Raw genomic sequence first — 23,614 nt, forward strand, 5'->3', positions numbered from 1 at the left:
TTACTATTATTACTATGAAATATGGAAGCCAATAGAAAAAGATTGAGGCTATTATCTACCTAATCACTGTTCATCATGTAAATTATTTAGTTGATTATTTAGATAAATGATTCAGAATTACAAATATTGAATAATAACTATCATTTCTATTGTACAGTATTATTATTACAAAATAATGATCAAACAGTAGCTGCTCTTTACATTATTTTATTAGTCTATATAGCATAAATGGCTCCGGGCTCCCCACATGACAAGACCATGCCTGTTATTATTGTGTATCAGTAGATGGATTCCTGGGTTATTTTAGTTTAGGAAGATTATTGGAGTTATGGCTGATGATGTCAGCCAAAACCTGTTCCCCATTTTTTTTTCAGGGAACAAAAAAGCAACCTTATACGACAAGGGTTTTTGTGCAGGAGTTCATCAATTCTTTCTTATTTATATATTAGCGCCTCTACTCTTTTGTGTTTTAATCCCTAAACTTATATTTAATAGTGATACGAGTCCTCTTTTGCTACCTCGATCAAAATAGTAATATAATACGTTCATGCTTGTATGTCTTTTAGACTGTATTATAGATATAAAACTTGGCTTTCTTCTTAGTTAAAGCTTAGAATTTGGTCCTTGGTTTGTCTCTCCCTCTCTTCAATATTTATTATCCTTTAGTCCAAAAAATATTCATTTTACTTTTTTACATATTGGGTGCTATAGCGAACGTAATGGTTACCTTATAACAATATCTGTACTCTTTTAATGAAATATCCATGCACTAAAGGTTTCTCTTACCATATACAAGAGGCAATTGGATTTGTAAAAAATTCACACCGGCCCTGATAAGCTTCTTAGACCAAACGAGGTAAATGCTTTTCAAGAGAACGCAGGATCTTGTGAGCTTCACTGGGTTTGAAAAAGAGATGGATATCACAAAAGAGTCCAATTCAAGACAATCTATAGAATTGTCTGATGCCACATAGATATCTGGCTTTTGAAATTGCCGTATTAATTGACTATTTCTAAGATGTAACCAATAACAAGAAACCATCCATGACCGCCAAATTAAAGATTCATAATTGATATTTTCTTTCTTTACATTATAATCACTAATGGTGGAGAAAAAAAATGAGTGGAGTTAAGTGACTTCTCTATAAGAAGCTAATTCTAGAATTGGCATCACCAAAATTCTATGACAATCCACTTGCAAAGCAGGGTTGTTTGGTTGGCTACAACTGCTTCTCTTTTACAGGTTAGATGTGTCGTTGCCGGTAGGTACACGTAATTGCTATATAAAAACTGTTTAAATATTAACAAAGATGCAACCACTTCTTGAGTGGAAAGGGATGCAGACCACACTATCTCAATGGAAAGAATATATAAATAAAAACCAACTTAATAAATTAAGCTTATTCTACTAACATACGCTGAGAAATGTACTGACATAGTTAAATTTAAGATGTGATATACCTATCAAACTAGATAATACAGAATGTACTATAACATGCTAGTGCTGTACTGATACATGATACAGAAGAGATACAAATGTTAAGTACGCCAAATCAGTCACCATATCAAATGTATTGATATAGTAATAAGATAGCATGATATGAACCTAATATCAAGATAGCATGTTTTGGTTAAATCAAAATTATGCTATTGAAAAAAATTTTTGTTTCTCACTACCACCATCATGCATAAGGCATAAGGAGAAATTCTTTGTGCACGGTGGGTAGTGCAGAAAATCTGATGTGGAACACATTGCTTTATGTGATTTTTTTACGTAGACACCACTTTTCAATACGCATTTAATGTATGTAGTTTCACTTTTTTATTTAAAATTTTGTATAACGAAAATACCAGTCTTTTAAAAAAAAATTATGGCATCCTATAGCATATTACGATTTCCTACACGCAGAATATTATAATATATAAGGAGTATTTTTTTCCAACCATTTTTTCATGTGTATTTAATGTCTGCAGCTTTAGTTTTCATTTAAAAATTTTGAATGATGAAAATATCTCTGTTCTTTGAAAAAAATTATGACATCCTGCATTATATTATGACATCCTGTGGATAAAAATTATGATTTTCTAGACGCAGGATATCATAATATAGATATAGAATATTATAATTTTTTTAAAAAATAAAAATATTTTCGTCATTCAAAATTTTAAATGAAAAAATAAAGCTACATGTATTAAATATGTGTTGAAAAGTAGTAATTATGTAAACCAATAGGACAAGATATTCTGCTCCACATTGGATTTTCTACACCACCCACGGTGTACAAAGAATTCTCCATGGCATAAGAGAATAGGTATGACTCGTAGGACTAACATGCGGTCTGGCCAAGCCAGCATAAAACTTACAACAGCCAGTAATGGCTCTTGGATGTAAAGCTATAATGGCATCATTAAACTTTAAATCCACAGCTAAATGTAGAGACAGACATGGTTCCAGAATTTATGGTCTTGATTTACTGTTATGAATTGTTGGTCAAACAAATGGAAGGAGAGAACTAGGAATCATCCAGATACAAGTCTGTTCCCCGTCACATCTGAGAAGCATCTTTTATGAGGTATTTGAGCAGCAGAGAAAATTAGATGCCATGTGTCTTGTGGGTAGTTGATCATAAACTTTAGATGATGCTTGCGGATTCAAGTGGGTATCGAACAGGGACCAACTTTTATGTCCATTATGCAAGCAAATGGGCTGAAAGCATGCAAAAAAGACCACAAGGACATTCCGAAAGATCAATCCAAAATCCTTGACATTTTTAAAGGCTAGCTACAAGGGGCAAGAGATGGCAAGGTGCCACCTAATTAGATGAATCAACTAGAAGTGCCGGATTCTTCCAAGTGAAGTTAGGAATTCTGGGAGGAGATGGGTGGTGTTTGATGGTGACCAAGAAGTGACCTGAGAGATCTTTGATCCCACAAGTGTCACTAATAGGATATGACTTTGGACCATAATATATGCTCATGGCCATCAGCCGCAGAACGTGGATAATTTGGAGTGGAAGCACTAGTAAACTCTCTATTGGGTACTTCTTTCTTGAGGTCTTGGTGAGCAAACTTTTCTTGGGGGGCTGCTGCTACTCTATGATTCCTATCTATGTAGAAGTTTGATGATCATGCTTAACTGGTCCAGGTGCAAAATAATTCTGCAGCACTGCTGTTTGGTTGGAATGCGGAACTTTACTATGTAATTTTTCTCATGACATATGTAATTATTGTAATATAGTGATATAAATAAAAATAAATAACACTAGCAATTAATAGAGGTGAAAAGCAAATTTAGTTCAGATTGTTAGTAGTTTTTTAAAAAAATATATATTTGGAGCTCTAGTAAGTCTAAACCTTAATTATAGCTAGCAGTTGGGCTAACCTTTTAAAAAAAATAAAAAAAAAAACTCTCTAACTAATTTTATCCTTATCTTTTCTCAGGTGCCATCATATGAGATCATTGAATTAATTATGGATGTTCTAGAGTTCTCATTAGACATAGTAGGAGATATATAAAACTCCATGTTGTTGCAAAAAGGCTTGCATCTTTTGGTTCAAGTTGTAGTTGCCATGGGTCAATAGTGAAAAAGACAATTACTTTTTCCAGTGTCAAAAGAATTTATTTGTCCAAAGAGGGAGAGGAGGGAGAGGCCGGGGGAGAGAGAAAGAGAGAGCAGAGAGTCGTAATTCTCAGAATTTAAGGTCCTTCTCTCTTGAGAAGCCACGTACAAGTTCTGTCGGCAACGCCAGCTCGATCCATTTGCATGGCTGGGCCTCGACCACCTTAAACCAGATGCCAAGATGCACCCATCATTTCATAATCCTTGGACGCTCTCAGAACTTTTTCCCTGGACACACCAATTAATCCATCCAGAAACGATACTGTGCGATGCGTTTCGCTGTTACATGATATGGCATGGTTCACATCCCATCACTATGAGGGAAAGAAGGAAAGTGAGACCCTGGGATGTCACATTCAAACGCGGAGAAGAAAAGGTTAGGTCGGCTCGTGGGGCAGGTCTTGCACGACCAAAATTGCAAAGAAAGCATGGCCTTTTTTTTTTTTGTTGTTGTTGTTGTTGTTGTTGTTGAAAAAGAGAGCATGACCTTTTGAATGGAGGAATTTTTTCTGCGCTGCATGCATCATGTGGCCATGCATGCAGCCCATCATGACTGGCGGCTTTCATAGGGTTCATTCATCAAATATGTATCTTGATGTGCTAGCATAAAAAATAGTGGCCGTGATTGGTCATCTATGCGGCCACATTAGTACACATAGTATAAAAAATATTTTTTTTGAATGAAATTTATTAGTATTATTTTTATTATTATTATTATTTTGAAAAGAGTCGTTCTTATTGAGTATTACTTTCTTGAAGTATAAATATTTTTTTAATTATATCTTTTTATTATTGTGAGAAACTATATCCTCCACCACATGCATGATGCGGAGGTGCACCACATCTATAGAAATAAGCTTATTTTCATAGGCTTCATTCGTCAAGTGCTCATCTTAGTAATTGATCTATAAGAATGATCCTCTATGATTGACATGGTATACCATCATGGCATATGCGTGGTCTAGGATATATTTTCTCCGTCACTAGTCACTAAGGGAGTATTTCATTTATTTTATTTTATTTTCATCAACATGCTGCAGAATAGTTTGAACAAGTGGATGGGATGTTCTCACAAGCAAACTCTAATTTGCAACATCAGAGTGCGCATGGCAAGTAGTTTTCATGCATTAGAAGTTCGAAATATGTTCTTCAGGTGTTAAAAAAAAGAAAAAAAAAAAAAGAAAACAGAATTACCAAAAAAAAAAATGCATAGCCTGAGCTTCCATCGTATAATTTTCCCTTCTTATCTTGATTATGTTTGAAAGCTCAAAGGGAAGACTGTTACAAGGAAAGCTCTAAGCTCTTGCTAATCCAATCAACCCAAAATCTGGATTCATCTTAAACTATAGTTCATTATTGATGCCAATGATTGCCCTTTTAAGGTCTATCAAGTTGATGTGATCCAACATAAATTAATAATGTATTCCCCCCCCAGAACCAGAGAAACTAACTGAATTAAACAGACCAACCAACTGCCATCAGGATTGGACGACAGAGAAGATTTTATAGGAGGAGTTGAAGCATGTCAAGGTCTCGATACTTGCTTTCATAAATATTTTGTTAGGAAAATACAGGCATGTTTTGTGTCCAACTAACATTGACCATTTGGATTCATGCCTTCTATCTGTCTCAATCGATTCATATTTAACCTAAAAGCTCAATTATTGTTCTCATTATCTCCTCCCAAAAAAACTGTTTACTATCTGTTCTTACCTTGCTTCTCATCATAGAGGGATAATCCAAGTCAACATTTAATGCTATACTAACTTAAAAGATTATTTTCAGGAAAAAAAAAAAAAGTCATTGTCATGATGTAATGCTGACCAAAATACTATTTTGCTTTTTCTTTTTTTTAGCTTTATTATATGGATCATCTCATGGAGACGTGTACAAATCCAAGAATTCCTTATTACAGCACTTTCAGTTCCCATCACATGTTTGGTGGATTACATTCCATGTTGTTTTTTACAACCTATGTTTTTCCTACACTTACCTTAATTTCTCCAATGTTTGCTGCATCTCTTTCAGTTCTCGAATCGGTCTTCCAATAGATCAGCAAGATGTTTGCTTAGTCAAATTTAAGATCACTTGTGAACTATATAAGAATAATAGATTTTTAGTCAAATAACCTAGATTTTATTCTCTTCCCTCATCAGCTTTATCTGACAAACATGATGTTAGGGGGGAAAGAGCACAGGTGGTAGCTGTATTATTGAAGTAGGTGAAGATCTTGGAGCGTTTCCAATGAAATTTTCCACTAGTTATCTGCAGCCAAGATGCCCCCACCTTTCCTTCATTCTTGTCCCTGTTCTTCTTGTCTTTGTCTTCTCTTGTATTTTCCTCCATTATTTGGTAGCAGACCTTGACTCTCTCTCTCTCTCTCACATACACACACACATAAACACTGTGTCAAATGGATATTCCATTCATGTCACCTATGCGACATGTGTGGCCTTGCTTTTGCACGTCTCCTATTGACATTTCATATAAGGCCATCCACACAAATAATATGCCAACATCCTTTTGAAAAATAAAGTCTACACTGAGTCAAAAAAAATAATATGGACAGCTAGAATAGTTTGGCAAGCCTTGGCACGTGAATCAACCCAAGTGGCAGGTGAAAAGAAAAGAAAAAAAAAAACTTTAAATGCAAGAAATGCTAGATTTCATTTCAATTCATTTTACCTTATTTTATTTTTAAAATTACGATAAAAGAAAAAGTAGAATGAAATCAAATAAAGATAAAACCGCGCACAAGTGACATTATCAAATTAACTAGTTGTACCCTTAAGGAATTCTAGATTTTATAATTGACTAGGATAACCATGAGCATTGACAAGAGAAACTTCAAAAAACAAGGTCACCTATGACCCAAGGTAGGGCATCAAAATATAGCATGACTCACGAAATAAGATGAAACACATTTACACCCTGACAGATAACAGATAGGTCAAACCTCCAGAGTGTAGAAATTTTTCCCCTTCCTCCGAGTGTGTTCATCTATAAATTCCAAATTGGTGTTTAAACAAGATGTTTCCAAAATCTTGAGGAAATTCCAAAACAAAATATCAGCCGATTGTCCTTATTGAATTGCTTCTTCTTGCGATTGTTAATCAATTTCAAGTGTAAGGATTCTTCACATCATTGCTATTAGAACTATAGTCCACATTATTCAAAGAAAATCTACCTGAACTAACACTAAAGCTTAACCCCAAAAAATCTTAGGAGAAAATAAGAATTTAGTTAAATGGTTCCTCCTTCCTTTCACCCATCATGAGCAAAATGTTATGACATTCAAAATCATCTTCTTAATATTTATCTTCTCACTAAGAAAATACTCTAACTCTGAGGTCAAAAGCTATAAAGCTATTAAGCTATAAAGTTATAAAGCTATGGTTAACATCCTATAGATACTTTATAAACCTATATTGTTATGTTGCTCCAGGTATAATGTTATGTTATACCCATTTCTCACACATGGAAGCATGATGTTGTGTTGATGCATGCAACTCTATAAAGCTATGCCTCTGCCCCTCACTAACAAGATAGATACTCTTATTGCACAGTTCCCTTTCTAAAAACTGCTGAGCCCGTCCTCCCAAAGGAAGAAAGGCAGGGGAAGACATCCTGCACCAATTAAAATTACACCATGTTCCCAAAACAAGAGGCAAGTGCCAAAAAGGATATCATCCACTGACCCTTGGTAAGCCCTGAAGTCATTTAATGCCATGCTGAAGATAACCTTCTTTCCCAAGAGATTTTGAAGCTTCATGCCCCAGATTTCTTTAAGGATCTTTATGATCATAATTCACAAAACAAACACTGTTACACCACATGCACCATATTTTTAAAAATCCTTGGAGCCAGCGCTGTAAAGTTTCCACCCCTCAACTCATCCCTTGGAGGGTTACCAAGGAATCATTGAAAAAAGAATGGAAGGCTGCTCAAAAGAGACAACAGCAAACAGAGCCCAAGATTGGCGATTTGATGCATGGGAACAGTTCAAGGGGAAAACAATGAGGCACCAAAAACACAGCACGTATCATTACTTGTCAAAAGAATATTGCGCATTGAACCTCCCTTTAGCTGTTCTCCCACTGGCGAGGTGTACTTAAAAAAGGGACAATAAACATAGGCGAGTGGTGGCGATTTGATGAAGGGGAATAGCTAAGGAAGACACAAAAGCGTAGCAGACACAAGTACTTGTCAAAAGAATATAATGCATTCAACGGCTATGAAAGATTTTGAAAAAAAATAAATGATACCCTTTCTTTCTTCTTCCCCCATAGGTGAAAGCACATATTTACCAAGCCTTTTATCTTGATTCTATATATATATATATATATATATATAATTTCCCGAAATTCTTCTGGTTGAATGACAACCTCTGAACATTCACTCACATCATTTAACATTAAAAATATCCACCAAAAGCTTTCTCTCTATATACCAAAAAACAGAAAGAAGAAGAAGAAGAAGGGCCTTCTCTTCTTTCTCATGTATAAACAATTCATGGTTTATGCCCAATAGTAGAGAACAGATAATGCAGGTGAGATTGAGAAGAAAATGCAGTCTAGTAGATTGCTAATCGGACTAGTCTTTAGGAGGAGATTGGATGGTGCATTTGCAACATAAATTTATAAGTTTCAACATTTAGATAGCAGCGAGCAAAAACATGTCTGAAGTGGCAGATAAATGCAGCATGTTTAATGAGAAGGTCTGACTTCATAAAACTCTGGCTACAGCAAAAATATGTCTGAAGTGGCAGATAAATGCGGCATACTTAATGAGAAGGCCTGACTTCATAAAATTCTGGTACCAACGGTCCAAAAAATATATTGTTGTTTTTGAAATTTGGCAAAAAAAAATATATTTTTATTTTATCTAAAAGAAAGTACAAGCGAAAAGAGTGTCTGTTATTTATGTTATAATGGTCCATTATTCAAAGTTGCCTAAAACTCTAAAAAGCAACTCAAAGCCTTCTGCCTAGACTTGCCTACACCAGACCGGCCGCAAAGCATGCTAGCAGTCGCTAGAGACTTAGAATAAGGAAGAAGCACAGTAAAGTGAAGAGAACATTTTCCTCCTTTGTCTTTGACCTTACAATACAAGCATGTAAAAGAGAAACCTACAAGCTACAATAATTCTAGGAACCTATTGCTATTAGCATGCCTAGATGACTTTAGTCTTTCATTGGAACCGAGCGAAGAAAGCAAAAGGCAGTAGCCAAGGGATCGATAGCTTATCACACAATGGAACAGGCCAAGGAACAGAATCAGGAAGGTAACTTTGAGTGCACCTCAAGGCTATTTGTCCCAAAATGTATAAAATTAAAGTCTTTAAAGGTTTTCATAAAACAACCGTTTATCACAATATACATTCTCATTCACATACTAGTGTAAATTAATATAAAGAACCAAATTATATAATCTTGTTGGGTCTTATTTGATGGGGAAGACAGATTGATCCTTCAAACTCATGATAGCAGATATGGTTCTCCACAAAACAAACAAATAATATTTCAGCTTTGCTCCCAACAATGGTTATCTTAGAAACCTCATAGGCAACTCGTAATCTTGGTCATAATATTTCAGCTTCGATGGTGCTTGACAAACAAAGAACATGTCCATGCTTTTATGATCTCATAACAAGAGATCAAGAATGTCAGTTTCAAAAAGAAGTTTAGATCCAAGCAAAAGAATGTTCACCGACACCCAACAATGATTATCCTAGAAAGCTGCACAAGTGCCTGTATATACATGTGTACTACAAGCAACTAGAATGGGATTCCCCAACATCATGCTAACAATAGCTATAATTTTTGGATAAAATGCCTAATGCCTACTAGCATGCTTCAAAGAATCTAGAATTTGAGATATGAACCATGAAGAAAATACAAGGCACTAGGTAAAGGGATCAATCACTTAGCGAAAGTGAGAATGATCAGGAAATGGAATCTAGCTAAGTGCAGCCCAAGGCAAATGTAGTCCCATAACTTTATGTAGCCTCTGAAGCTTATCATGGAAGTGAGACATTGTAGATTTGGAATGATATACAAGCTTCTTTTGCAACAAGCATTACCTACGGTTTCTATAGGAAAATTAAGTGCCTGAGTCCATTGGTGTCTGATTTTAGTGGCAAGTTAAGTCGATCTTACGACCTTATGATAGAAAACATAATTGCCTGCACACTAAACTTTGAAACCAGTCATTTGTAGAGTATATTTTATTGATTTAGTTTTATGCTACAGTTTTGTTTTATCTCCATAATCTTTTCTAGACCTTTCAGATTCCATTTGAAATGATATTTCAGTAAACAATATATGTTTAGAGATGAAAGCAATTCCAATCTAATCATGCAATTTTCTCTCTTTATCTACACTCTTTCGAGTCAATGTAATTATAGATGATCTTTCCTTGGTTGCATGTGACTGGCCCTTTAAGTTTCTTGACAGACCCTTTCTTGTCTAAAGTTCCGCTGGTTAGAAATTCGGTTTGATTCTTAGAAGGTGGTCTTCAAGAGTTTAGGTTGACAACCAACTGTAGAACCCTGCTGAATCAACCCATGAAGCCTGATCAAATTAGAGTGGCCCTCAACAGCTGAGCCCAACTTTAACACTTAAGTAAATAATGATGGTGATGTGTCTCAGAAATCCTATTTAGTGACCTACTCAACTGGAAAATGAACAAAAAATCTAGTAAGCAGACCTGGATCTACTCAAACTGTTTCAAAACTATCTCAAGAAACTCTAAATGTAAGCAGTGAAAACTATTTAATAATCGCCAAAACATGGAATTCGCATGTAGGGGAGAACAGGACCGTAGATCAGTATCGATGTTATACTGCCACCTTTGCTGCCTAGACAGGGTGATGGAGACCCAAGATAGAGCAGCATGAGTGCATGACTCAGATTTTTCTTAGAATTAGTCTTTAGTTAACAATTTTCTATAACTTCCTCATATTTCTGTTTACTTTGAGTTTATAAATAGGTTATCTAAAATCAAAAGCTCATTAAAAGCCTCAGATTTTTCTTTATATCTTGACAAGTAGGTTACCATAGCAGTACTGTTCATGCTACAGTAAACATGACGAGTAACATGCATCATGAGGGGTCTTTAGGGAGTTGAAAAGTTCTTAATTAATGGACCTTCTCGACTAAACCCTTATACATACCCTTCATCCACTATCCTACATCAGTTTGGTATCAAAGCCTTCGGTATGTCATAATGTTCTATCATAGTGGCTGATCCAATTCATAGAGCACACATGACCATCAAGTATCAACAATACCCTTCTGAACATGCTGCTGATGAAGATTTTACAGGAGAAATTGAACTATACAAGTTTCTAGATTGGCTGACAGATCTAGCAGATTACTTTGATTCATATGATCTGTCTGACCAGATGTGAGTACCCTTCACCAAGACAAAAAACTAAAAGGTCAAGCTTATACATGGTCAAGAGGTATACACGATCAGATGATTCATTGATGCCAAGCTCCCATCATCGATTGGGAAGAGATGAAGAAGCAGCTCAAGGAGAGGTATTTGCTACCTTACTACAAATGACTCTTTACCATTCAGCATGGCAACAAATATGACCAACTTGTTTCCAAAAAGACTCCAAGAGAACTCTGAAAAAGAGGAAGAAGCTTCCCAAAGTCTATGGATCCAGTTAAGGAAAGATCTTGGCCATACAATGGAAAGCTAAGAAAAGCAATGGATACAAAATCAAGCACCACACTTTTTGGGTTATTGTCATACATATGTAGAAGCGAAAATAGTGGAGGCAACACCAGTTACAAGCCACAAGTAGATGGGAACACAGGAAAACATGGAGACCATCAAACCCACTTCCATGTCTATGGAATTGGAAAACGCATGATCATAAAAACATTATAAAAGAAGATGGTCATGAAAGAAGCTTTATGAGATACAGGGAAGAGCTTAATGAATTACATGATGGTGAGACTATAAATTTCAGAGATTCTACTATCATTTAGAAGAAGAGAAGGTGACACTGATTGTTGATCCATCAGAAGAATGTTGTTTGGATACCAAATTTTCTAAAGAAGAAAATAAAACGTGAAAAAATTACTCCTCAAGACACCCAAAACTTTAGAGAACAACTTGCACACGGGATCCACAGAAGTTTGAAGAAACCGCTGCTTCAAATGACACATATGCTGATAATGTTTATATTCTTCAAGACAATATCATGTTAGGCAAAACTAACTTGGAAATTGGTGAAATCTGGGCTGATCCAAACCAAATCAAGAAGTATTTTAATCAAGTGGAGTCGTGTGATGGGTTTCATGCAGAATACGAACGAAAAAGAATGGAACTTCGTCCTTTCTTTTTAAACTCTCGTGGTGTGACTCTGCAAATGAAGGTGTGAGATGCTTTAAACCCTAGGTATGATTAATGATTCCAAGGCCCTAAGGTGAGTCAGGTATTGCTACCTTTCCTCTTTCCCTTATGGTTTTTTAGAAATTTTATGATTAATGATTCCAAGGCCATAAAGTGAGTCAGGTATTGCTGCCTTTCTACTTTCCTTTATTTTTTTTTTTAAAGAAATTTCATGTTTTCATTTCATATTTTCCTATTCTTTTACATCTGATTCTGTTTTCTTTATTTGCCTTCAAATTTAAGTCTAGGGATCATCTTGTATCTGTCTCTGTTCTTTTAATGATGATCTATATTTACCTTTCATTCTTCCTTGCTTCTTTCACATCTAGTTCTGTTTTCCTTACTTTTCATTCTTATTAGTTTTTCATTTCGATTGCTCTTCTTGTAGGTCTTTTGTATTATTAAAAGAAAATCAGATTTTTCCTAGAAAGTACAGCAAACACTTTGATTTTGGTTATTCAATCTAATAAGCCCTTAACAACTCAATTTAGGCCCTAGAATCCTAAGCCTAGGTTAGATGGTAGTTGTCCATTGCCTATTTTCTTCAAAAACATGACATTGCTTGTTCAGTTTTATTGAAAACGCAGGTCTTGACCTGCAATTCCAGCACCTTTAGATTTCAGCTCTACCCGAAACCCTTGTACATTCCCATCTTCCATGGACCATCCTACATCACAGCACCACCTAATAGCCATCTGGGCACCCGCATTGATATTTTGCTTCCAGTTTTATAATGAAAGTTAAGAATGATTGATGAATGAATATTGAACGTTACCAAGATAATTCTTCCTATTAACTTACTATATCTTATCTGACATATTCTTAGATTATGCCTTTTTACATGTCTGTATTTTCATTAATTTCTTGAATTTGTTATTTTTGACCTGCCTGACCATGGCCACCAAGCCATGCACCTGCTGCTCAAAGCATATTAATAACAGATTAACAAGACCAATTTAAGAAAAATAAAGAAGCCAATTAGCGATTTTTATGGTCTATATATTTTCTTGTACTAGTACTCTTTTTTTTCTGAAAAAATAGAATCATGGATCAACAATATAATAAGAGCTACAGAGTCTTCAGCATCCAACTGATTGCATGATATGACGCTATAACTGTAACAATTTCTTCCAAAACTTTATTCTCTACTGGAAGGAAATAGTGTAGATTACCCATTTCCGATTCTATTCTCAGAGGTTGCAGTCCATTACTAGTTCCAGGGCCCTTAAATTTTGAATAAAATAACAAGTTTGTACATTTTAACATAAGAAGTTCCACAACACTGTCCTCAGCCATCCTAATTTGCCATTTCATTGTAAATAATAAAACCATAGGCAGTTGCAGCACATCATTTTTATCCCATATATCCGCGGTTTAGTTTCTATGCCAACTAGTCAATGATAACATTAATTGCTTTCTAAGTCCAAGAATCATTTTGTATAAGTAATATATGGTGCAATTCAAAAATTCTAAAATCTATTCATGGAGCAGCAAATTAGGTAGTGTTTTAGAATTTATGTACACTTCAAAAAACCTAAAAATAAAATATATAATTGAAAAGGTGATTACCTAAAAATGAAAAATATAATTGAAAAAGTGATTACCGTATATAATATTAGACATACAAGCGTCAAAATTATACAAGGGAAGTTTTGCGCACCACAAACATTGCATGCATACGTTACAAGCACATGTACAGAACAGACTCTCGAGCATTTCTCATAATAGTGATACAACCAAAACAAAATCAACATTCAGTCCAACAAAGCTTCTAGTTTACTTCTGGAAACAGGCAGTGATTCTTACGAATTTGCTGAAGCTGCTTCTGGGTGGTAATAAAGCATCTCGTTCCACATCATCTCCCTGATCATGTCCTCTCCAAGATCTTCATCAATGTCGAGATCGACGGGGACTTGAGCTGGAGGGTTGGCACTTGGATCATAAAGCGGAGACATGTATGGGTGTTCCAATGCCTCAGTTACACTGATCCTTTTAGATGGATCGAAAACAAGCATCTTCTGCAGCAAGTCAATGGCCAGTGGATTTGCATGGGGGTATAGATTAGCAAGAGGAATACCAGGGGTATATTGCAGAGACTTGATGTATTTGCGTGCCTTTGGGTTATCAATGAAGCCAAGATCAGCATCATTCATGGTGCCAAGAACATTAATAATAAGCCTGAGCTGGTTAAGGCACTCAGTGCCTGGGAAGATGGGCTTGCGCCCAAGAAGCTCAGCAAAGATGCAACCCACAGACCATACATCTATGGAGGTGCCATAGTTATCACAGCAAAGGAGCAGCTCCGGGGCCCGATACCAGCGCGTGACGACATATTCGGTCATGAACTGATTCTCCCCCTTACTAGTGCGAGCCAAACCAAAATCACAAATCTTGAGGTCACAGTTTGAGTTGACCAGTAGGTTCCCAGGCTTCAAGTCTCTGTGAAGTATGTTTGCTGAATGGATATACTTCAGTCCTCGAAGCAACTAAAACAAATGCAACATGCATAAGTCATTATTGAGCAACAAGCATATGAACAAAGGGCACAAACTTCTCAAAGAGGTTTCAGATATGATTAGTAAGCCAAATGTTAAAATTCACTTTCTAAAGTTGTAATTAGGTTAAAATTCACTTTCTAAACTGGTAATTCCTGACCATATAAATGACTAATAAGTTTGGGAATAAAGATGACAAGCTGATGAGAGGCATATATAAAAGCATGCAAGAAACAAATGCTGCTGTAACTACTGAACCAAAAAAAAGCTACGACATTGGCACACATTATCTTGTCGAGATCAACTTAAAATTTATCCCAAAGGATAATCTAATTGGAAGAAACATTAGTGTAGACCCCCGCTCTGTGCTATCCGGATTTCATGAGAAAATCACAGAATACCCCTTCATATATGTTGACTCTCATGATAACTTTGGAAGAATTTTTTCAGAGGTTGGAGAGTCAGAAATAGAGCTCTGCATATAACTTAATTATAGTCAGATTAGATGGTGCACCATGTTTAAAGATAAGTCTACCTACTATGGCACATTCTAGTGGCTGCATCGTTTTCGAGTGTTTGGCTAGAATGAAACTCAAGGATTTTCAATGACAAAAGGAAACAGATGGAAGACCATGCCTTACGTGGATGTCCGTTTGGATTCCAGCATGCAAAGATAAAACTAATCATCTGCTGGGAGGAACCTTGTTTTGGCCTTTACCCTCCATCAATCCAGCTCTCCCATCCCCCTGACTCATGGTTCTCCTTCTTCCTCATTCCTTTTGGATCTTGGAGATTTGCTGGATTCATACTTGATTCATTTCCTCAATGAATTTGATGGGGTTCCCATCTTCTCCCTCAAGGAGAAAGAAACCTTAAAATTTATTGACATTGTTGCTCAGTCAAAGTGTGAAATATAAGCCATAAATAGTGCAAGAAACAACAAAACTGGAAGGCCACGGCAGGAGAATTGAAGCAAAGAGATGCAATTTTCTTTTTTTTATCTTCTGAGAAAGAGAAATGTGACATTCAGTTCTGGAATTTCTAGCATTATAAACCTGCTTGGTACAAGGACAGGCCTGCGCTACCTATCAAAGGCACCACAAGCAATTATGCATTCCAAATTATTAGCTCTGCTACTACTTCCAAGCTCAAGAGTGTCTTGGGCCTTTTTTTACCCACATCATCTGCATTTCCTTGAAAATTTCACAACAGGCATAATGATCTAGATAACTACAGGTGGAATTAATAGGCACTCAGTAACGCCACTGTAGAGATGCAACGAGTATCAGTGTATCTAATATTTTCTAACAGTATATTTACTTAATTTCAAAATGTTGACAATTGTCATTTTCAATGACAGGAGTCAAGAATGCACTTATCTTCATAGTTCTAGTTAATTCACATAAATGTCTTAATACCATGTTGCAGGCATATATAGAGTTTTTTTAAGATCTTAGATGTAAGTAGTGTGTAAAATAGACTACTTATATACTAATTGGCTCTATCATCTATAGTAAGTGTAACAGATTGAAATCCATAAAACCACCATGCACATTTGATTTTCAGATTAATGCCTGAAAATTTTTCAATTGCAAACCCTTAACTCATCATTTGAAGTCAGTAGCCCAAATCTTGAAACACAGTTCACAAAATTATGGTATTTAAGCTTCTATTATATCATGCATGCACACATTCATTTATTAAGCTCATCATTACCACCATCAGATCTCACAATTAATTCCTAATCCTAGCTTCCATGGCCACAACATATAGCAGCAGCTTAATTGGTGTCTTCCCATGAAGAGGCATCTACTCATTTCTGCTTCATAAGAGAATCACCTTAAATATACTAACCTTACAAGGTATGCACCCAGCCAGCTGCATCAAAATACACAATCTTCTTCTTCTCAGTGTCCTCACTCTTCTTGATCACATTTTGTTCCTTGTTTCTTCCTTTCACTTTGCATCTCTTTTTATTGTCCCATCGTCTCAGTCTTAGAGCTGCACCTTTGGAAATGCATGTGCTAGCTCTACATTTACATACACCACAGTTTTTTTTGGCCTTCAGACATGATCAACTCCACTCTTTTGGTTGCATGGCCACTTTTATTTTCATTTATCTTTGCTTATTTCTCTTGTAAATAAGCTGAACAACCACAAGGATCTTGAAATTTTGAAGTGATGCAACCTTATTGGGCATTGTCTTAACTGTGGGTTGTTTGTGTCAACATAATCTCTTCCTGCAAAGACACATGCCCATAAAATTGAATATCCAGTAATTTTCTTTGACAGTCTCTTGTTGCTATAATCTGAATCAGCAAATTTGTGCTATTCCATTGAGAACCGATCTAGATAACAGATAATTATTGCAGGTATAAGTATTGAGCAGCAATATAATTAAAGTGCCAAACCAAAGAACATCACTCTTTATTGACATTGCCAACATTCAAATGACTTCAAAGAAAGTTTAAGAAACTAAAGGGGTTAAACTATTTTATGCATTAACCCTATGTTTGGTTAGGGTCATAGAGTGGATAGATGGGATTGGAAAGATGGATGATCTCCATCCACCGTTTGGTTCAAAAAATTACAAGAATGATGGATGAGAAAGGAGGGATTGTCCATCCACCCCCATCATTTTGTATCCTCTCAAATTGGAAGGATGAAGGATGGATGGATGGAGCATTTAAGGATGGACTTTAGAATTGACAAAATTATGTCTCATTAATTTTTTTATAAAAATATAATAGTTCTTCACTTTTTCATTCATATTATTTATATATATTTATATATATACTATTAATCATTAAATTTTATTAGTTATTATTTCAATTTTAGTATATAATTTTCATAATTATAATTAAATAATTAGATTATCTTTTATTTCTCTATTTATATTTACTATTTAAACTAAATTATAAATTAATTAGTAATTTATATAATTAATTTATTAATAATTAATTTATAAAATATGTATTTAATTAAATATTTATATAATATTTATATAATTATAGATTATAAATTGATAATAATAATATTTTTATCAAAGGTGGTTTAGTAAAATGTCAAACAATACTCATCATCCTTCCTCTTATTCCTTCTATACCAAACAAAGGAGGGAATCATTTCTATCAATCCTTCCATGTTTTACTAAATATATGAGAGGATAGATGGATTCCAAGTTTTATTAAATATGAGAGGATGGATGGATTCCTCCTCTATCCATCTTTCTTTCAATCCATCCTTCGAACCAAATAGAGGGTAAGTGTGTACCAGTAAGGGCAAGATAAGTTACATTGAGAAGAACCTCAGTCAAAAGAGCTCTCAATAAAGACATAGCACCAAACTTGTCTAGATTTATTCAATAATATTATGTTCCTTGACATCTAAAGAGATTGGAATCTTGTTCGAAATGCACTTTGGAAAGAAAGTATATCATGACCCTATGAAGTGTATCAAGAGGTTATTTACAAACAGAAAGGTTATAAAAAGCCTTGATAAGTACTAGGGGCATATGTGATGAACTAAATGTGTTTCTACTCTTACTAATAACTATGATAAGTGATGGAGGGTTACCCATGTGCCGTGGGGAAAGAAGCATGAAGAACAGAGGTAAGGTGGAAGAAACAACTTTATGAGAATTTCATCAATCAAGATCAAAGCGTATATTTAAACCATCCCTAAGCCACCTTATATAGATAAGCCCCCCAACAAACCTCACCAAAAATAGCAAAATCAAGAATATCCAATCACGTACGATATACCTATGAAATTCTAAGATGATTTGGAGTCACTTGACTCATGAAACTAAGAAATCAAATAAGGTAGAAAAGTAAGTTTCCACATTTGGGCTTCTATCAACCCTCAAAATGATGGAATTTGGGAACAAAATCGGGGGCCAATGAGTTGTCAGTTGGCATGATCTTTGGGTTTTGAACGTCAATTTCCAAAAAGTAGTTATGATACTGTATCTTGGTCATCAATGCTTTGGTTTGTTCAATCTAGCCTCTCCGAGAAATTCATAGTTCGATCGACAAGCTAAAGCAGAAGCTAGAGGAACTTCACGTGGCAAAATTTCTCTTGGGTTATGCTCAGTATCAACACCTACATCAATGATTTCCGGCCACTAATGAGTCAATTACCTCAACTTTGTCCATGTTCATTTTCAACTTGAATCACTACCAACAAAATCTACACTAAGAGAAATATCAACTTTTGTTGCATCCTTTAGTAGAGGCTCAGTGTGGTCCAGGAGAACATGTTGAACCATAAGGCGCTGTGGTAGAGCCCATGGAACCTGGAAGTACAATCCCTTTGGGCTGCCTAGCCACAAAGTAAGCATATGCAACCAGTACAGGCAAATCAAGCATCACAATTAAGCCTAACACCTTGAGGAAAAGTAAATAACTCATTGCACCAACTCTACCAACTTTCCATTAGCGCATGTATATTGCTCACACTTGCATGTATGTAAAGCCTCTAACCATATGATGCTGGAAGATATTTATTTCCCATTGTTCAATAGATTTATTCCTTTTTGACCACTAGCACTAGTCTGGCTTCGCATCAAGTCATTCTAGGAAATAAATTGCACAGCCTAACCCTTTCCAACCTGTATGTTTCTCTATATTTCTAGAGCTGTGTTGCAAATTAACAAAATCACTTCAGTCAACTACACATACTATGACCTATCCAAACTTTTGTTTGTTAGGATCCAAATATTGAACAAATGATTTATAGCATCCGAAAGCAATGTAGCAGATGGAAGAGCAGGATCACTGAATGAAGTTGGTAGCATGGTAATGTTTGAAGCTGCAAAAAATCTTTTTTTCAAACAGGATGAGTTTTGCTTCATCTCGGGAAGCACTGAAGGGTGGAGATTTGAAGCTCTTATGAACTAAACTAATCATCGAGAACAACATCCTGATCATGATACATTTTCCTGTATATCTTGACGCATTTTCCTGTATATCTTGACCTGCAATCTTCTCTCCTGCCTATTGATAAAGAATAGCATAAACAGCTGTACAAGAAAATAAACAGAAACTGACATATTATATGTCAACAATGAGAAGACATCTTCATCTTATGGCCCATAACATAACAACCAGAATTCTAACAAAAACAATACTTTTAATGACTTCTCAAGGGTTCAACACAGCTAGAACCAAAAGAAGTATAGGATGATCCAATTAAGGTGCTGTACATGGAAGTACACCTTACATAAAGAGAGGCATGCTTCAGATCTAGTGAGTTTGAGGGTTAACATGTTTTGATGCTTATAATGCAACCTTGCGAAGATTTTTAGAACCTGATTCATTCATTTGTTTGCTTGGTGCATCATTACAAAGGAGAATCCAACTCAAATTGACCAGTAAAGATCATACTACTCAGTCAGTGATTGATATTGTGAATGTGATTTTAGAAAGATCAGCCAAATATCCGTGTGACAATTCTACCTGATAACCAAGGTTTCAAGTTCCACATTTGGTGGGCATGCCGACCACCAGCTGGTGCAGAAAGTGCATATCATGCAGCAGATTACACCATCCCAAAACAAAAAAAAAATCAGAAGAAAGATTTAATACCTTTTCCGTTAAAAAACATTTCAAGAACTAAACTAACAGGTGTCACGCTGACCCATGCTGAGGGTGCCCATACTGGTGGGGATAGTTCATGCCAGCCAACAAACTAACAGTGCGTGTAATTATTTTCACTCAATGTTGATGTCAATAGACAGTTCGTAGCTTCAGAAAATGATTTTAAATCTATATTTAAAAGGATATAATAAAACAAAGAAAAAAGAACAAGTCAACACACAAGTCATTTGACATTCAATATGCTGATATGCTTGCTTGCACAACATGACCGGTCACAAGAATTTGGGATTAAAAAAAGAAATCTGAGCACTAATGTAGATAAGCACATCGGACAGCCCAACATGTTTGAACCTTCTTGGGACTGCATAACATATCCTTCTCTTCACGGCATCCTTTATGCATGGAAATTGAAGGAAAAAAAATCCTCATGCAATAAAATTTATCATGTAGACCACTAATGTATTAATCAAATATCAATGTAAAGGAAGAATTTCGGGTAGGTCTAGCACCAGAGATTTCGTGGAAAGACATATTTAGATGTGATCAAGATGAGAACCAAAGATTCAAAAACTGGGCAGAACAGCATGTTCCAGCCAGGGATCAGTAACCAGCACCCCTTCAGGACCATCCATTGGGCAAACCAGCCTTGGATCAATGTTGTACAACGGGCTACCTAGTTCATTCGTACAGTTTTTTTCCTTCCCTTGTAACCATGCCTGATAGTACAATGCCCCGCTAAGGTACGTACTGTGGTATTTGCCATGCCTGCCAGTGACAGGTACAAGCTCATAGCTCAACTTTTAGAATTTTCACTAGCACCACTTTGATATGGTTATCACATACAAACATTGTAAAACCTTAAAGGTCAAAACAGAGTGCTAAATATATTCTAATAAAACTGGAACATTACTCCCCCAGAAGAAACTAAAATAAACCAAGAAGGAAAACAAGCAGAGACAAAGAAGTGTATCTAATATTAAGGAAATTAAAAGCAATCAAGAAGTGACGGAGACAGAAGATGACAGGAAAAAAAGAGAAGGGAAGAATCATGTGTTTGGCCAGTTGGTACCTGTCCAAGCAGAATTTTTTATTTTAATAAAATCATGTCAGCAGTCCACCCATTACACCAAATAGCCAAAGTTCATTACCAGTCTGTTTCATAGGCTACAACACCCACAAATAAATGTGATACCATAACTAATGGATCCATACCTTGTTAACTGAGGCCAGCTCAAAATTACACTTTTTAACAATCCAGGAAGAGTAACAATTTGACAAACTGTGACCAAACTAATAATTCTTCTGCAACTATTTGCACAGGATCAATGATAAAATGATCAAATCTTCTCATGCAACATATAATGCACTTATAAGTTAGAATATAACATACAATTATATAATTTATCATATAAATTAAATTATATTGTGTTGAAAATTAGATTTTAAGTGCAACCTGAAATCTTTTCTGCATTGTTGAATGGTACACCAGAACATATGTCTGGTTCAGATTCCAAATCCATACCAATGCAGCACTATTTTGATAACATTTCACTTTGGATATAAAATCATTAAATAGCACTTGAATATATAGAGTTCATTACAGAATTTCCCCCTTTTTCTCATTTTCATTCTCTCCTCTTTTTCTTCTTCTTTTCTTTTAGTCACTTTGAACCTGCAAAGAGCCTCAAAGGTCAGATTGTTTTCTCACTGTTAAAATTAACTATTATATATGCCAGCCGCATGAAACAAATCTGATTATAAAGTTTCTCATCTCATCTTCTTGGTATGTAAACAAAGTGATAGGAAGCATTAAAAGCAGTGCCTGAATGCCTGAAACCTTTGTAGACCTTATACTAAAGGGTTTTCTTAAAAAGATTTCTTCCCATCAACCACCACTTGGAGGTTAGTCTCAATATTAGAAACCAACTACAGAATTTTAATCACATGGATATTTATAGATTTTCTCTCCTCCATAGCAAGTATTTTCAAATATCATGATCCTAAGTAGGAATAATTTTTTTGAAATCGGCATTTCTAGAAGGCCCGTATAGAGGATCCATACCTGAAAGAGGAAATATTGGAAGTGGTCATCAGAGAGTGCCTGTGAAGACTTGATAATCTGATGCAGATCAGTATCCATGAGTTCATAAACTAGATATACATCCTTGAAGCTTCTCCTATTGGCTGGCATCATGATGTCCTTCAAAGCAACAATATTCTCATGGCGTAGATGCCGAAGGAGCTTCAGTTCCCGCAATGTTCTAAGTGCATCCACCCTATTATCAAAGACATTGTGGATCTTCTTTATTGCAACTTTTTCATTTGTTTCTCTATTTATGGACGAGCACACAACCCCATAAGCTCCTCTTCCAATGGGCTTGATAGGCACATACTTCGTATCGATCTCGAACAAGGTTTGCCACATGGAGTAGTAGTGCTTCCCATGGTTTCCCATCCCATTTGGAGGATCAACCAATGTAGCCATATTTCCTGCAAAATGCAATGGAGCATATCTCCTTGAAGATTTCACCCACCACATTTTCGCTGCTAAGCATAAAAAATGAACATTGTGCACGGATTCACATTGCATAACAATCTCAGAAATTGTGCTTATGTTTCAAACCCCGATTCAAAATTTACCGAGATGACTAAGTCACGTCACCCGAAGTCGCCAGAACAAGGGACCAAGTTAAGACTTTTTCAAATCACAACAGCTAAAATAATCAGCTAGCAATTAAGAATGAGAAACCGCAAGCAATTCTGATGTATTCCTAATAGTTCTATTCGCCACCCCCCCCCCCCCCCCCAACCCCCACAAAGCAAAAAAAAAAAAAAACAAAAACAAATAATAAAATAATAAAATAATAAATCGAGATGAAATTAAATCACTGGGAAACAAATAATGTCTGGAAATGAGACAATATGCATACCTAAACTTTGGAATATACACGATATCTTGTATGATTTGTACTCGTCGACGTCTCAACTTCTCCTACTGATTTCCTACAATCTCCCTCATTCCAAAGAGATTCAACCGACTCGCCCAGTTATTCCACAATCTAACTATAATTCCAGCTGCAAAATCTCAGCTTTCCACTGTATCTCTTTCTCAGTCCAAGACTGGAGAGCTCCAAAGCCCCCAAAACTTCAGAAACCCCGAGAGCCCCTCCGAGATCTACAGCACCCAAGAGCAAATCCCCTGCATCACTCCAAATCCTCCCTCCCTACTCCGATTCCCTTTCAAGTCCCCCCTCCCAACCTCTTATGACCTTCTTATGTCGGAATCCCCCCAATCATGACACCAAATCCACTCAATCCATGCATCACTCGATCCGATCTTGCATCAACCTAACCTAGATCGCATCAATTCCGATTAAATCTCGTTCGCTCTTCCTGCCTCCATCACCCCACATCTCGTGCCGTAATCTTCCGAGTCCCCCCATAAATCTCAGAGAGCTGGGGCGCGAAAATAAAAATAAATAAATAACCGA

At 35.9% G+C, this 23,614-nt stretch overlaps 1 protein-coding gene across 1 annotated transcript; it reads right to left on the bottom strand.

Moving 5' to 3' along the window:
- Positions 1-13,613: 13,613 nt before the first annotated feature.
- LOC105047022 (mitogen-activated protein kinase 3) lies at positions 13,614-23,609 on the bottom strand. Its single transcript, XM_073259305.1, has 3 exons — positions 23,054-23,609; positions 22,186-22,613; positions 13,614-14,514 (listed from the first exon to the last, which is right to left on the bottom strand). Exons 2-3 carry the CDS (start codon positions 22,606-22,608, stop codon positions 13,831-13,833), a joined length of 1,107 nt encoding a protein of 368 aa, XP_073115406.1. The 5' UTR covers positions 22,609-22,613; positions 23,054-23,609; the 3' UTR covers positions 13,614-13,830.
- Between the last annotated feature and the right edge of the window lie 5 nt (positions 23,610-23,614).

Source organism: Elaeis guineensis, chromosome 6, assembly GCF_000442705.2.
Source record: "Elaeis guineensis isolate ETL-2024a chromosome 6, EG11, whole genome shotgun sequence".
Classification (NCBI taxonomy): domain Eukaryota; kingdom Viridiplantae; phylum Streptophyta; class Magnoliopsida; order Arecales; family Arecaceae; genus Elaeis; species Elaeis guineensis.

Excerpts from the sequence above, each read along its gene's own strand:
- LOC105047022 (XM_073259305.1), bottom strand. The coding sequence starts at position 22,608 with ATGGCTACATTGGTTGATCCTCCAAATGGGATGGGAAACCATGGGAAG. Across the intron at positions 14,515-22,185 it reads TCCAATATTTCCTCTTTCAG|TTGCTTCGAGGACTGAAGTA; the intron begins GTATGGATCCTC and ends CATTTGTTTTAG.